This window comes from Neodiprion pinetum, chromosome 2, assembly GCF_021155775.2.
Source record: "Neodiprion pinetum isolate iyNeoPine1 chromosome 2, iyNeoPine1.2, whole genome shotgun sequence".
In the NCBI taxonomy this organism is placed as follows: Eukaryota; Metazoa; Arthropoda; class Insecta; order Hymenoptera; family Diprionidae; genus Neodiprion; species Neodiprion pinetum.
The window spans coordinates 37,419,355-37,434,272 of record NC_060233.1 but is presented as its reverse complement, the minus strand read 5'-3'; the positions used below and the strand labels follow the sequence as shown (position 1 = coordinate 37,434,272).

The 14,918-nt window shown below is 38.0% G+C and overlaps 2 protein-coding genes across 4 annotated transcripts; both read right to left on the bottom strand.

The window, feature by feature from the left end:
• Positions 1-1,770: 1,770 nt before the first annotated feature.
• Pitslre (cyclin dependent kinase 11B pitslre) lies at positions 1,771-6,939 on the bottom strand. Of its 3 annotated transcripts, none has more exons than XM_046611353.2 (10): positions 6,768-6,939; positions 6,308-6,502; positions 5,991-6,173; positions 5,359-5,871; positions 5,060-5,257; positions 4,634-4,959; positions 3,995-4,321; positions 3,558-3,822; positions 3,203-3,433; positions 1,771-2,831 (listed from the first exon to the last, which is right to left on the bottom strand). In XM_046611353.2, exons 1-10 carry the CDS (start codon positions 6,836-6,838, stop codon positions 2,537-2,539), a joined length of 2,604 nt encoding a protein of 867 aa, XP_046467309.1. In that variant the 5' UTR covers positions 6,839-6,939; the 3' UTR covers positions 1,771-2,536. The 3 variants fall into 3 exon arrangements, with proteins under 3 accessions (XP_046467309.1, XP_046467310.1, XP_046467312.1); XM_046611354.2 differs by having other exon boundaries at positions 5,359-5,859; positions 6,768-6,938; XM_046611356.2 differs by having other exon boundaries at positions 5,359-5,844; positions 6,768-6,938.
• Positions 6,940-11,931: 4,992 nt separating this feature from the next.
• Rpt6 (26S proteasome regulatory subunit Rpt6) lies at positions 11,932-14,332 on the bottom strand. The gene is made up of 6 exons (XM_046610050.2): positions 14,128-14,332; positions 13,897-14,041; positions 13,239-13,649; positions 12,778-13,004; positions 12,413-12,688; positions 11,932-12,215 (listed from the first exon to the last, which is right to left on the bottom strand). The coding sequence occupies exons 1-6, from the start codon at positions 14,143-14,145 to the stop codon at positions 12,075-12,077; spliced, it is 1,218 nt and encodes a 405-aa protein (XP_046466006.1). The 5' UTR covers positions 14,146-14,332; the 3' UTR covers positions 11,932-12,074.
• Positions 14,333-14,918: the final 586 nt, after the last annotated feature.

Below are 14,918 nucleotides of genomic sequence, written 5' to 3'. Positions count from 1 at the left end.
ACCCGTTATTTTCGACCACCGTGTTAAAAAAACAAAATAAATCTCTCATTGCAATTACCGCATAAAAGACTCTCAAAATTTGTGAAATAATTTAATTAAAAAAATTTCCTGTAATCCACATTCAAACTAACATGTTCATTATGCAAGATTTTCCGGTGTTCTTTATTTATTTTCTTTTATAAACTGGAAGTTCATCGGCCAGTACATATCAAGTATCTTTATCTGTAGACATTACACTTGGTGATGAGCGGAGAGGAAAAAAATTGAGACCTAGCCAAAACCTGTATTTAAAAAACTCACGTAAAAAAAAAAAAAAAAAAAAAAAACGACTGTTTTTAATGTAAACATTTTACCCGTAGACGAGTGAAAAGAAAGAAAAAGAAACCAAAATGCAACGTCTAATTGCGTGTTGGTTTGCTGTGACAATCACCGGCATTGTACTAGGAATTGAATGGCAGGTGGAAGGCGCACCAGCCGATGTTCTGCAGCAAGACAACGCATTGAAGAGCTTTATTCGTTATGGCAAAGGACTGGTATGTCATATTAATAGTTACCCTGGCGGCATCCTACTCGCATTTATACGGTTTATTCAACTCTTGACATATTCGAGAAGAGTGTTTGGTGATACAAAGAAGCAAAGTAATTTACTTGACAAATTTTACGAGCCGTGTGACCGCTTTGGGAAAAAAACAAGGCATAAAAATTAAATTTTTAAGTCGTAATGAACGCGTCGCAACGGTGGCACATCTCGTATCTCAGATCTCGCATTTTAATGATCAATACTGTCGCGGCTCAATTCAACCCGAGCACCCCTGACATTTATTTGTCTCATTCTGTTTCAGGACAAAGAGCTGCAACTGGCTAGATATCTCCTGACGCACCAACTTATCTTCAACTCCAATAGTAAAAGAAATTCCGAGCTTATAAACTCGCTGTTGGGTTTGCCAAAGAATATTAATAACATTGGCAAGTGACATTATATACGGATATGCACATACATCGGATAGTCTAGAATAAATTAATGCAGTTCGCAAAAAAGCAAGTAATGCTTGATTAGTAGTTTTTGACAATATGATTCATCGGTACAATGACAAAGTAAAATTAATACTCGAATTTGCTTGAAACATTTTTATTTCTGTCTTCTATATCTTGATATTCGAATGTTGTACAATATACTCTGGCGTTTGCTTGACCAATAAATCGTAAACATAACTCTGTATAAATTGTTTTCACTACTTACCTGCTCGTATCCCGATTTTCTGTTTGAATTCACGTTGAATTCGATGTTTATAATCAAGCATGCAGAAATAGGATATTCATGATTGTAATACTGTATTGGTGACGATATCTTAAGCGGTTAAAAAAAATGTATTTACCTGTGAGCAGTGTTTAAGTGAAAATTTAAAAACGTAAAGAAATATTCAAAGGTTTCTGGTCTTTGATCTAGTAAAAATTCCCTATCGGCAAATATTAAATTATGCGCGTTCTTGAGATTCTCTTGAACGCAAAAAAATCACTGAAATAGATCATGACATAAGATTGATGCGAACGTGATGATCTATTACACGATCAGACAGCCGAAATTTGTTTAAACGTCAGTTCCACTAGATTTCAAGACGCGATTAGGCCAGCGACTACTTTTTGTGTTTAATGATAATGATTTCTTCGGTTCTTGACAAAAAAAACCTGTTCAGAGTATTGGATGTCATGACTCAAAAAAATTTATATCACGCTTGGCTATGTGAAAAAAAGTTGGCATTCGATCACGCGTTATCTCGTATTCGTATTTATTATAGTTACATGAAATAGGTTGATATTATACATGGAATCACAATCAATGATCAGTGTCAAAGTGCTGCTCATAATGAATTACAGTAAGATTTCGGCAACACTTCGCATACTGATTTATGTTTTTGTGCTGATTACAACTAATTAGTATAAAAATGATGATATTAGAATAATTCTAGTCTTGTACAGCCGGATAATAAACCAGTTAATGCAAACAAAAAAAAAACTAATATTACAGGATCGAAACCACTGTATCCAATTTCGCGCACGTTTTCCGAATTCTCAAGTATTGAATACCAAGCTTTACTTCAATCAGACTGATTAAGAACGACGCTGTACGAATAAGAATCACTATCGCTCCTTACGCTTTGTAATGTTAATTTTGCGTAGACTACGTATACCGCAATACTCTTATTGGGTAAAGACAGAAAATGCGTTCAGTCCTTTCATGTTGAAACATTTCACGTGAATAAATTATTTAGAAAGGAAATATGTCGAATTTGTAACACAAGAGAGTTGAGTGTCTAAAATATAGAGGATTTTACAAAGTGAGTCGCTTAGTCACAAATCCAATAGGATCAGTTTGCCGGATGTATGTGGCAGAAAAAGAAACTCAAATTTTGCTAACCACCGTTATTTTCACGAAAAGCCGCGGTAAAATGATGCATTTATTACACGTTTCATTGCTGAACCCACTCTCAAGATCTGTTCCGCATCAGTGGAACTTGAAAATGGGTAATTGTCTAAATTAAAATTTCAAGTGAAAGCCACCACCGACTGGAGGAGCTCTACCTCTTTCTAAAAGTCCCATATGAAATCCGGAGGAGCTTATATCTGCGTCATCTCCATCGCCTAGTTGTTTGTACTCCCTTCCACCACTCGGAGGTTTCGGCGATGCATTAGCTGTTCGAATTCCCAGCTCTGATTTAGCTGGCCAAGTTGGAAACATAGCTGGGTCGATTGGTAATGGTGCTTCGGTGAAATAACCATGTTTCAAAGCATCTTCTGCTGTGACACGTTGCTGTGGGTCGTAGGTGAGGAATCTGTAATAATTGAGTCATTCGTACAAGAACTTTCTCGAGATAAAAAAAACTTGAACTTGTAACAAGGATCTTCATAACAGATTGTAAAATTTAGCAATTCTAATTACTCTTTTTGCATTGAAATTTGTTTAACCTTTATTTAATAGCCACGGTTTTCCGTATAATTTTCACACTGGTAAAAAATAAAGCAGCGGAAGACAGCCAAGATGAAAGAGAAAAAAACCATGATATGCACTGCTTTTCATTTCTTGCAATTAAAAATGAAAACTGTGAAGTCAAACTCTTGATAATAGGAATTTTTTTTGTAGTGGCAAATTTCCTCTTAATCGTGACTAGTTAATATGGGTGAAGTTGTTACTTCGAATCCTTACTTGTTAAGTAATTCAATCCCAAGATCTGACAAAGACATGCTAAATCTTTGACGTAAATTGTTTACAGGATAGTGAGAAAATGGTATTTTCTGAACTACTGGTAATTTGTTATAACCAGGCCATACGCGTTCGCTTGGAGTTCCCAATTCTTTGAATATCCTGTTGAGTTGGTCTATTTCGGATTTGCCTGGAAAGAGAGCCTCCATTCGTAGTAACTCTGCAAATATGCATCTGGAAGGGAAGCTCCATGTTTAAGTATGCCAAATTGAATCAGAGTACTGCGTAAAATCGTAGAGCACACTGATACAGTAAACATTGGTTATCATGACATAAAATCAAGATAAATTCTCCTCACCCTACAGACCAGACATCAATGGGTGTGCTGTATTCTTTTCCATTCAGAAGCAACTCTGGAGCTCGGTACCACAGGGTAACGACAATAGGTGTATATTGCCTTAGTGGGGATCCATATTCTCTGGCAAGGCCGAAATCTCCAACCTTCAAGATACCTCTGTGGCTCAAGAGCAAGTTGGAAGTTTTTAAATCACGGTGAAGTATCCAGTTGTCATGTAAATGCGCCACAGCACGTAGAAGCTGTTGCATGAGACACTTCACCTCACCTGAAATGAACATTTTCATTAATATTATGAATAGTCTGCAGCATGCAGGCCATTTTACTTTCAGTTTGAGAGCGTATATTGATTCAGAGGGATATTTCAGTCATTGTTTATCCAGACGCTTGGTAAACATGGACATATGTTGAAAGTTGGATACTCCGTATCGAGTACTCACCAGGAATAAAGACCTGCTTTTTTTGCTTCATAGTTTCCATGAGAGACTTCAAGTCGTGCTCAACGTAATCCATGACTATGAATATTTTATCCATGTTACTGCCGACGACGATTTCTCTAACGGTAACAATATTTGGGTGCTGTGCTTTCAACAAGGTATTAATTTCTCGTAAACTAGTGATTGGAAAGCCCTCCTTTTCTTTCTCCATTTTTAAACGCTTTAACGCTACTATTTCTTCTGTTCGTTTATCTCTTGCTCTATAAACAACACCGTACGTTCCTTCTTCTATGCGGTTTAAGCACTGGAATTCCTCAACACTTCGACATCCTGAAATCCGGAAAATCTGAATATATACTTTACTATGTGAAAATCTTGTCTTGTATAATTTTGTGAACCAAGCATAATCAAAATCGTGAATACAATGTAAATCTAATCTACACAAAAGTAAAAATATATAAAGTAAATAAGTATGATAGACTGCAATTTTGCTTTAAAGCAGACTCTCCATGTTTGAGACAAAAAAGAACTAGTGAGAAAACTAGTGACACGTTTAAGAAGTACAATACAGACTCGTATACTATGTGTAAAAAAATACAAATATTCTTTTCCACATAAACCATTGATAACTTTTAACTATACCTTGAATGGCAGGTAAATATGGTGGGATGGGAGGTTCCTCCTCTTTTTCTGGCTTCTCTTCTTCTTCAACGTCTTTTGTTGCTCCATTTGAATCAACACGTCCAGGAGAATCTCCGTCAGAATGATCAGACTTGGCTAATCGATCAACAGACAAAGGACTTGGATTATTGTAGTCTGATCCATCGTTTGATTCGTCATTTGATCCCTTATTCGAATCGTTAGATTCGTCATCATCGTCGCTAGTACTTTCTGATGATTCAGTTGAAGGGCGATCTGACGACCTTTCTTGTGGACTTTCCACCTGCTCTTCTGACGAATGCCTTGATCTATACAATCAATATTATTGCCCAGTTATCATCATGGTTAATTAGCCAAATCAAAATTATTACGCCATATAACTGTGAAGTTTCAGTAACATTGACTTACTCAGGTGACTTTGATTGCGCTTCATCTGATGCATCTGGACTTAAACTTTCATCGGACAGCTCAACTATAGATGGCTCCTGATCCTGATCAGGGCCTGGATTATGTACCCGTTTTTCTCCTCTTTTTAGTCGTCGAGCCTCCAATTCTAATCTGGAGACCTCTTTTCTCCTCGCCATTTCTCTATCGGCCTCCAACAACCTGTAATATAGAGAAAAAATTTGGCTATCTGTGTGATTCGGATGTCATCACATTGAAAAAGTGCTCAATGACAGGATAAGTTACTATTTAGAGAAATTTACCTTTCTTTCCTCAATTCCTGTTCACTCATTTCTTTCGGGTCTTTATTATGCATAGGTATTTCATCAACATCCATATCTTCGCCATCATCTACATCAGTGATGTCCATTGCCTCTCTCAATTGCTTCTCTCTGTGCTCTCGATCCCTTTCAACTTTCTCTCTGTCTCGGTCACGATTTTTTTCATGCTTGTGCGATCTTTTGTGCCGTTTTTCAGGTCTTTCCATAGCTTCTGATTCTGAAAAATGGTCCTCCACTGGACGTACATGTCTTCGCTCTTCAGTGCGAACATCACGACGATCTCGAAGATCTTCAAGCATGTTTCGAACATCACGCCGTTCCCGGAGATCCTCTCCACGCCTTTCTTCTATGCGGATTTCTCGCCTTTCACGTGGTTCCCGCGTTTCACGCGTTTCCTCAACTCGGATCTCTCGGCGAGACTCAGATTTGTATTCGCGGACATCACGAGGCTCTTCACGCCGTTCTCGCCTTTTATCCAACAACCTGATATTATTCCTTAATTAATTTAGAAATTTTTTAACATCATAGCCAATTTGCGGATTAATTTGCTATACATGACTAATAATAACTGAGTTATTTGATGACTTTTAATACTTGAATATTAATTCATTTACCTTTCTCTCAAATCTTCTAAAACTCTATCGCCGGTGCTTCTTTCTTTGCGATCATGCCGCGATTCTCTATCTCTACTGTGTCCACTATCAATTCTCTCTGATCTCTCTATTCGATCTCTATCTCTTTTCGGTCCATCCGTCCGTTCTGTTCGATCCAAGACATCATTACCATGCCTGCGGTGTCTGCGATTAGAACAGTCATGTAAAAGCTGTTTATGATCCACAAGTCAAAAACACACAATTTTATACCCAAAAGAGAACAATCGTAACCCAATCAATAATATCTAAATTATACATACAATAATATACATAATTACCTGCGTTTATCTCTGTGTCTCTCATCGTCACGATCGTGATGACGAGACTTCCGCTCCTTCTCCTCCCTGCGATCTCTCCTCTCGCTGTGTTTTTCTCGTCTGCGTGACGAGTTGGATTTATGGTGTCTAATTACTGCTTGCGGTGGTTTTATATCTAGGGAATCTGCTGTGTCTGCACCATCTTCTTCAGAGAAACTGTGAAGAACAAGGATGTAATTTAAAATCTGTCACCATAGTCGTAATTTTCCGAGTTAAAACAACAGAATTTAGCATCAGAATTCGAACTACAGATCAAGGAAGCAAAAGTATCGTTTACGTTGCAAAGTATATGAAAGCTTGGTTTGAGATTCATGTAGGAATAAATAATAGAATCTTTCAAATAATGCGGAAAGATGTTACTCGTACAAATCGTGTATGAACGTAAGTTACCTTGAAAGAGGTAACAGATGAGAATACATACCTAAATTCTTCGATATCTTTACCAGGACTCTTTTTTAATTCACCGTCTTCACTTTGATTATCAACTTCCATCTCGATTTGATTATTTGTCACAGGCCACTAAGAATGGACATGCGGCTCAGACAAGTTATACCTCCATTTTATTAAACCATCGCTTCATTCAACATATGCACGAATAGCGGAATCGTAAGGTTGGAGTTTCATGGACGCCAACATGATGCGGCAGCGCCACGCCGTGGACGGCGAAGGAACGCTCGTGAAAATGGGTACCGACCGTACCGACGCAACGGTAAGTGTTGTACCTCGTAACTACTTGTTGAGTTATTAATCGTAAGAATTTAAAACTCTTTAAGATTGTTAACTGGAAGTGTGAACAAACGGAGAAAATGAAGAAGCGAGAAGGAAATTCAATAAGCCGGTAACAGTTTTTTGAGGTCAGAAAATAATTTAATTTATTCTCATTATTCTAGAATCGTGCACTCGTGCATAATTAAGATGCCTTTTTATACGTTTATTACCGCATAGTTGATACTAAAAATATTGCGATGTGCCCAGAGCCTTTCATCTGAACAATAAACAGTAATAAAAAAGATATGAATAGTTTATTCATTTCAGTGCTTTACATGTATTAGGGTTCAAGAATAATGAGAATGAATTAGATTATTTCCTTATACCTTGAACAACTACTTCGTCTTGATTCTTCATTTGCTCCATTCTTTTACACTTCCAATTAACAATCCTAAATTTTTAAATTGCTACGGTAACAACGCAGCTGAGAACCACTGATTCAATCACAGATTTGATTAGCTGAAACAGACAAAAGGCTTGATTAACTGAAACAGACGAAAGGTTTGATTAGCTGAAACAGACAAAAGGTTTGATTAACTGAAACAGTCAAAAGATATATTTAACTGAAACATTCAAAAGGTACGATAAACTGAAATAGATAAAAGGTGTCATTAGCTGAAACAGACAAAAGATTTGATTAGCTGAAACAGACAAAAAATATGGTTAGCTGAAACAGACAAAAAGTATGGTTAGTTGAAACATTCAAAAGGTACGATAAACTGAAATAGATAAAAGGGGTCATTAGCTGAAACAGACAAAAGGTTTGATTACCTGAAACAGACAAAAAGTATGGTTATCTGAAACAGACGACAGGTTTCATTAGTTGAAACAGACAAATGATTTGATTAGCTGAAACGAAAGACTACATAATCACTAAAAAAATACTGTTGTACACTTGGGATATGTTTTATAAATACTTACGACCAAATTCTTCACTACCACTATACACCCCGTGATTTTTGTCCCCGTGAATTGACCGCTAGCTTGCAAATGCCTCACTTTCTCTCAGAACCAAAAAGTATCAAGTCAACGCGCAAAAGGCGTCGTCAATTTAAACTTGAAAACTAGATTGTTCGTAAGAAAATTGATTGACAAGCTAAAGGCTTAACACATCGAGAGTGCTTTACTTTTGCAGATACTGTTTACGAAATCGCTAAGTAAAAGGCGTGATCAATCGATTCGCATTATCAGAGTGGCGACAATTTTGCTCGAATGTAATTCCTTGACTTTTCACGTCAATAAAGTCAGCTGAAGATTGAAAGGGATTTATGAAAAAAAAGTACGTTTTTCCCTATGATTCATCATAATTCCTTGACTTTTCCTTTATTTTTGTCGATAGACAACATCCCCTGACGGCTTCCGGTTTTCCCAGTCTATCACCACTCTGATTATTAATTATCGCGCATAAGATGCGTCCGATTCCCGTGATTAATCTACGCGCAAAAAAGGCGCGACCGATTAACTTGTCAAAAAACCTTAAGTATCTAGGACTTGTCGCAAAATTCTGTAGAAACCCAATCCGCATCTGCGTCTTTTTGAATCCGACACATTGCGATGCGAATTGTTGTTCTGAGATGCGAGTCAAGTCCGGGAGGAAGGTTGGAGGACATGCATTATTGTGTGGCGTGACGGTCGGTGGTCCTCTTCGACGCGAAGTCTTCGGGCTCAGCATCTCTCCCATCCAGCGTACCACGGAACGCGATAGATGGTTCAGAGATGCGTTTTGCCCATTCAGACGATCACAGAAATCAGTTGAATGAAATAATTACCGATAATGACCAAATAATCGAATTGAATAACAACTGCAAAATGATAGCAGAGCGACAAAAAATGGGAAATTGAACCACGTTGGAATTTAAAAGCTCAGTAATAGTTCGAAGACTCTTATACTCGAGTATTTTACGTGTTTCTGAAAAAAAATCACTGTGATCATTTGACGCTGTGGATTACAAAAGTTGATAACATCGCGGCACATCGCGACCTTCCTACCCTCGCCTGATTCCCAACGGAACAACCCAACGGAAATGGTGAAGAGAGATTCACACGCACATCTGCATCAAACTCGCGACAGATCCCACAACGACCACCTACCTACCCGATTACCTATATTCGCTCTAAACGATTCTCCATTCTTTCCAACACACACCATTCTTCCTCATTTGCGCCGTGGTCACTGTAACTTACTTTTTCATTGGTTGCCTGTGGGGAGCAAAATGTTTTTGTACCATAGTCAGCGAAAATACTATTTTACTAACTGCTGGCTGACTATCGGTACATCAACCTTTTGTAAGATCGATTAAAAACGTCCTGTATGCTAATCAGCATTTTTCTAAGCGAGCTAAGCCTGTTATTATTCGATAGCTGCTGGGTACTAAAAAATGGAAAATGATTCAAGACATATCATGCAAGTTAATTACGTTACGTTCTGCCAGACTTTGAATTGCTATCGATTAAACAATTGTTGGAATATGTTTAAACCTCAGGTATATCCACCGCTTAAACGACATCATTGGAAAATTCAAACATAGGTAGGTAATTATATCAGTATAAGCTAAACCAAATTTGTTTTCGCGAATGTCGAGTAAGTGATAGTAACCTGTCGCGATGCTCATTCCACTTTCAGCAACGTGCAAAATTTCTAACTTTGAATGTCTATGGTAAAATAGGTCAGCTGCAATAAAAAAAGAAAACGATCTAACTTCACGTCAAGCACCGTTGCGATCAGGAATGAGCCTATCCATGCAGCTGAAATATCGAAGATTCGTGTAACAATTGTTACCGCCACGCCACGTGATGGAGGAGTCCCAGGGAAATACACCAATAACCCAAACGCATGCAAACTCACCAACGTTGCTGAGTAATGGAGAAGTTACTCGGATGTCTCTGCTTAACTCTGAAGAAAAAGAAAGCTCGAATTAATTTAGCAAACTGGATTTCCAGTTCTCTCATAAATTATTACTGTTGCCTACTTTTATATTTATTCCCCATATATTACGCAATAATAAAAATTAGGTATCAAATGTACCACATATTGAATTATCGAGCAATAATCAAAATAAGCTTTCTTACCTCCTCCGGGTCGCTCCACACTTTACATCTACGATCGCGTAGCACCTCAGGATGTATGGTGGTGACACACTTTTCACACTACACAAGAAAATAATTAAAGATTACTCGCACAATGTACTTGGATCATTGAGAGACGCGATCCGCGAACCAAAATCTGAGACACAAGTGACACGAAGGTCACGTTCCGCAAGGTCCGCTTGTTCAGAATGATAGCAAAAAAAAAAACCACTTGGGATGATTATCGGGGCATTTTCTTCGCACAACACGTCTGTGACTATGCAGCGTAATAATTACACTCGATTCCAAGCCCATTCGCACTTTTGTATTGTAGCTTGCTGTCTAAATGGACTGAGTTAAACTTGGTAACAATGCAACTACGCACTTAACGAAAATCTAGCCGCACAAACAATAACAAACGACATCCGACGCGGAGAGTCGATAATCGAATTCGCTAAAAGCTGAAGTTGCACCAAAGAATGAAAATTTGATACGCGAAAGTCACCTTCGATGTCCCCGATTGTTTTCATTTCGGTAACTCGGTTCTTTTATGGGCCACACGCTGCATGCCGTTCGGATATTATTCACAGTTAGTTTCGTGGGAATACACTGATCGAATAACGTTATACAGTCTTTTTTTAACCATAAAGTATCGGTGCTTGGCCATGTCCCGAATACTCGAAGCCTGTACATGGAGATCTGAATTGTCAACTTACGGCCTGCGTAACTTCACTACGGCTGCTCGGAAGCGACTGATTCCTCGCTGCGCTCGGAAGCAAATCTCGACCGGTCGGAAACGTCGTACGATTTGCGCACAATACGGTCAGATTTTCGAAAAATTGCCGTTACACGCAGCGTCAGGCGTAAATTGAAATTTTCTGGTGAGTTCCAACTGACTAAAATACGTTGACAGAAGATATATTCAGTCAGTCGTGGAGATCCAATTAGTCGAAAAGATGACCTGCAAAAACGCTTCTGAGACGAAAACTTTTCGAGCTCTGAAAATCGCAAACAAAGAAAGGTTAACTTTGGTTTTTTTCAGTGAAAATTTGGACGATTTTGAAAAATACTTTATCAATTGTTTGATGCACTATATCAATGTAATTTTGCGAGAGAAATCGATTGCGCGGAGTCCGATTACACCACAAAATACTCCATTCCGTTTTTCATTTTCTCCATTTTTTCAGACTCCCAATTAACAATCCGAGAATTTTTAATTTTTCGAATAAAAATCTAATTGAAATCTACTGATTTAACCGAGTGGGTTTCAACGCTTGGCATTTTGCCGTCATATCAGTACCATTTTCATAAGATCTTTCTGCCGCCGATGGCGTGGCGCTGCCGCGCGCACATAATGTCGTGCCGACGCTCACGGCCGACGATGCCAGAGACGTGAGAGGATTCTAATTGGAATCCGGAATGCTGGCCATCTTACGTTGTGTTCAAAGTTTCGTAACAACCAGTCTGGTACGTAATAAGAGGCGACCAAGAAGCATACCTATGGTATATCAACTGCGGTCGTTATTTATAAATTTTTTAGGCATCAGTTTAAATTTATTTGAGTTTAAACCACGATTTTTCAGGAAGAAAGTATTTTCACTTTAATAATCATTAATTACAAAATGTATACTAGCACACTTAAACCCACAGGTCAGATCACTGATTTATTATCTAATTGAAGAACATCTACTAAAAACTCAAGCGTCATTCTATCTTGAATTTATCGCCATAAGTTTATACCAGAATACAAATTAAATGTTGAATATACTTTTATTTTGGAACTTACACTTCTACACAGATGCGATTTTTATAATTTATCAATCTTTTAGATATAGAAGTTGTACACTTGTAGCATCAGTTTATTGAATGATGATTATCAACTACTTTAAAGCTTTTACTTCCACAATTTCTTGATGGACATATTCTTCTCGGAATCCTTTTGCATTACCTTAGCTACAGCCATTTCAAAATCTTCTTGGGTGACGTGGACACGACGTTCCCGAAGAGCGTACATGCCAGCTTCAGTACAAACACCCTGTAACAGTAAAATTCATTTTAATATTTGAATTTCTTTTTTAAGGCAGTTTAAGTCCCTCTTAGTTTGCAGTAAAACTTTTGGATGAACTCTAAAAAATTCTACTTGTAACAACTAGACAAATGTGATTACTGAAGCATCAATAAAGTTCTTGATGATTTGTTCATCCTTTTTAAAGTTAAAGAAGACTGGCTTACTTTGACTTCTGCACCGGAAGCACCAGGCATGAGTTCCGCAATTTTTCTCAGATTTATACCACGAGTTAAATTCATTTTGCGGGAATGAATTTTCAGAATATCAAGCCTAGCTTCTTCATTTGGAGGGGGAAATTCAATTTTACGATCAATACGACCAGGACGTAATAACGCCTGGTCCAAGATGTCAATGCGATTAGTTGCCATGATAACTTTTATATTTTTCGTTGCTTCAAATCCATCCAATTGATTCAGAAGCTCCAACATTGTTCTTTGGACCTATAGCAAAAAACATTACATTAACATAGATTACGATTCAGTGAGACTTCGGTTAAATCTCTACAATAAAAAGAACTGAATTGAAATACCTCACTGTCTCCGCCAGATCCAGATTCAATTCGAGAACTACCAATGGAGTCAATTTCATCCATGAAAATTATGGATGGTGCATGTTCCCTAGCCATCACAAAGAGTTCACGAACCATTCGGGAACCTTCACCAATGAATTTCTGGACTAGTTCCGAACCAGAGACTCGAATAAATGTGCACTCTGTATGGTGAGCAACTGCTCTAGCTAATAGGGTCTTGCCAGTACCTGGGAAGTGAATTTATATTTCTTTAAACTTGTAACAGGGTTTCGCATAATAATTTCATTTAGGATAAGATAAATTGATTTTAGTGTCATTAGCCAAATCGTTCATTTTTCCACGTATTCTCTAATTTTATTGAACTTGTTAAAATCATTCTGTGTCTCCACGACCAGAGCCATGAGAATTTGAAAATCTCAAAACCAATCTTAATTTATTAGTTTTGTTCACTTTGTTCTTACCTGGTGGACCGTAAAGAAGCACTCCTTTGGGCTGAGCGATTCCCAGGGCATCAAATAATTCTGGATGTTTGACAGGTAGTTCAATAACCTCTTTGATCTCCTTAATTTGTTTGTCAAGACCACCAACCATTTCATAGGTAGAATCCGGGACTTTTTCAACCATCATAAGGGATACCAGTGGATCAACTTTGTTGGGTAAAATTTTGTGGAGTGTGTAACTTTCATTTCGCAGGGCAACACGAGAGTTTGGTGTCACGTCATTTATATCTATGTTCTTGTCTAGATCTACGACAAATTTTCCTTCTGGATGGACTTTGACTAATACTTTCTTCTTGTCCATCGGCTTCACAACTTCTCCAACATACGAGCCTTGTTCTTGAAGAAGCTGTAATTCCTCACGCAACATTCGCACTGTATTGTATGAAAGAATTAGTTATTTTAATGAGATTCACTCGATGCGTCATATAAGCATTAAAGTACTTGGAATTTTTTCTTTTGCAACTGTACTGTTATTTTATTCATGTTATCATAATTGTCAAATAAGGAGCGCTGTCTACTTTCTCACGAAAAATGCCTAATACGAATTTTAGAAATTTGTTAATTATTCGTGACAGGACAAATGCTAGGGTTTTGTGTGGAATGAAAAAAGTGAGGTTACCTTTTGCATTCAGCTCGTTACGCTGAGCCTGCAGACGTCGGAGGTTCTGGCTTTTCTCAGCCACGACTAATTGCAGTTCTTCAATTTTTGTTATATAGTAAGGCTTGAAGCCTTCGCCCTTAATATTCTTATCGTCGATTTCCATCTGAAATGGGAAAACGGTATGAAACAATCGTACTCATCGTCCGTGTCAGTAACAGACACAAAATTCCATACGAAATAGTTACTTACCTTAGTTGTGAGCGTCATTTTGCGCTCGTATTGAGATACGGTTTTTGGCCGTTTTTATTCCTAATAATACTTGACAAGTCGAAGTCCGGCGTATCTCACGAATATCACTCAAAAATAATATTGTATTGACAATAAGCTCTCGGACTAGAGCAACGAGCGAGAAACCGCTTGTCACTGCCGTGGATGAAGAATTCCCTAGGCAGACGAAGGCAGGTCAAAATGTCAAGTGCCGAAAACTACACATGCGTTCCAAAATACTTGAATATTTCGCGACTACTCGTTATGTTTGGTGTCCGCAGCGCTCTGCTGATGGCCACGACTAAAAACTTTGAAAAGGGCAGAAACTCTGATTCAAATTGATGTGCTCCAACACGTGTGGAAAATCTCTATCATTTGTAAACTCATCCTTATAAGTAGGTAAGCTACAATGCTTTATTCGTTATTCTACGAGATTTTGGCTCGCGGCCAATACTAACGCACTGCGTATCCTTTTTTGCGGAGTACCGTGATCATATTATCAACCAATCATGCCGCCAGTTCATAGGGGAATCCGCATGAGGGACAGCATATTCTTTCAATGGCTATAGATGCGTTCCAAAATACTAAGATACTTCGTGAGTGAACTCACAACAAAATTTCCACTAAATTTGGTTTTGACTATACATTAAGTTTCGTGGTTGAGTTTACGAGGTTTACGATAAAGATTATTGGGTGCTTTTCATTTACTGACTCAAATCGGCCTGTGTCGCTATTTCTGGTGTAACCGGCCAATGTGGGCAAAAGAATACACC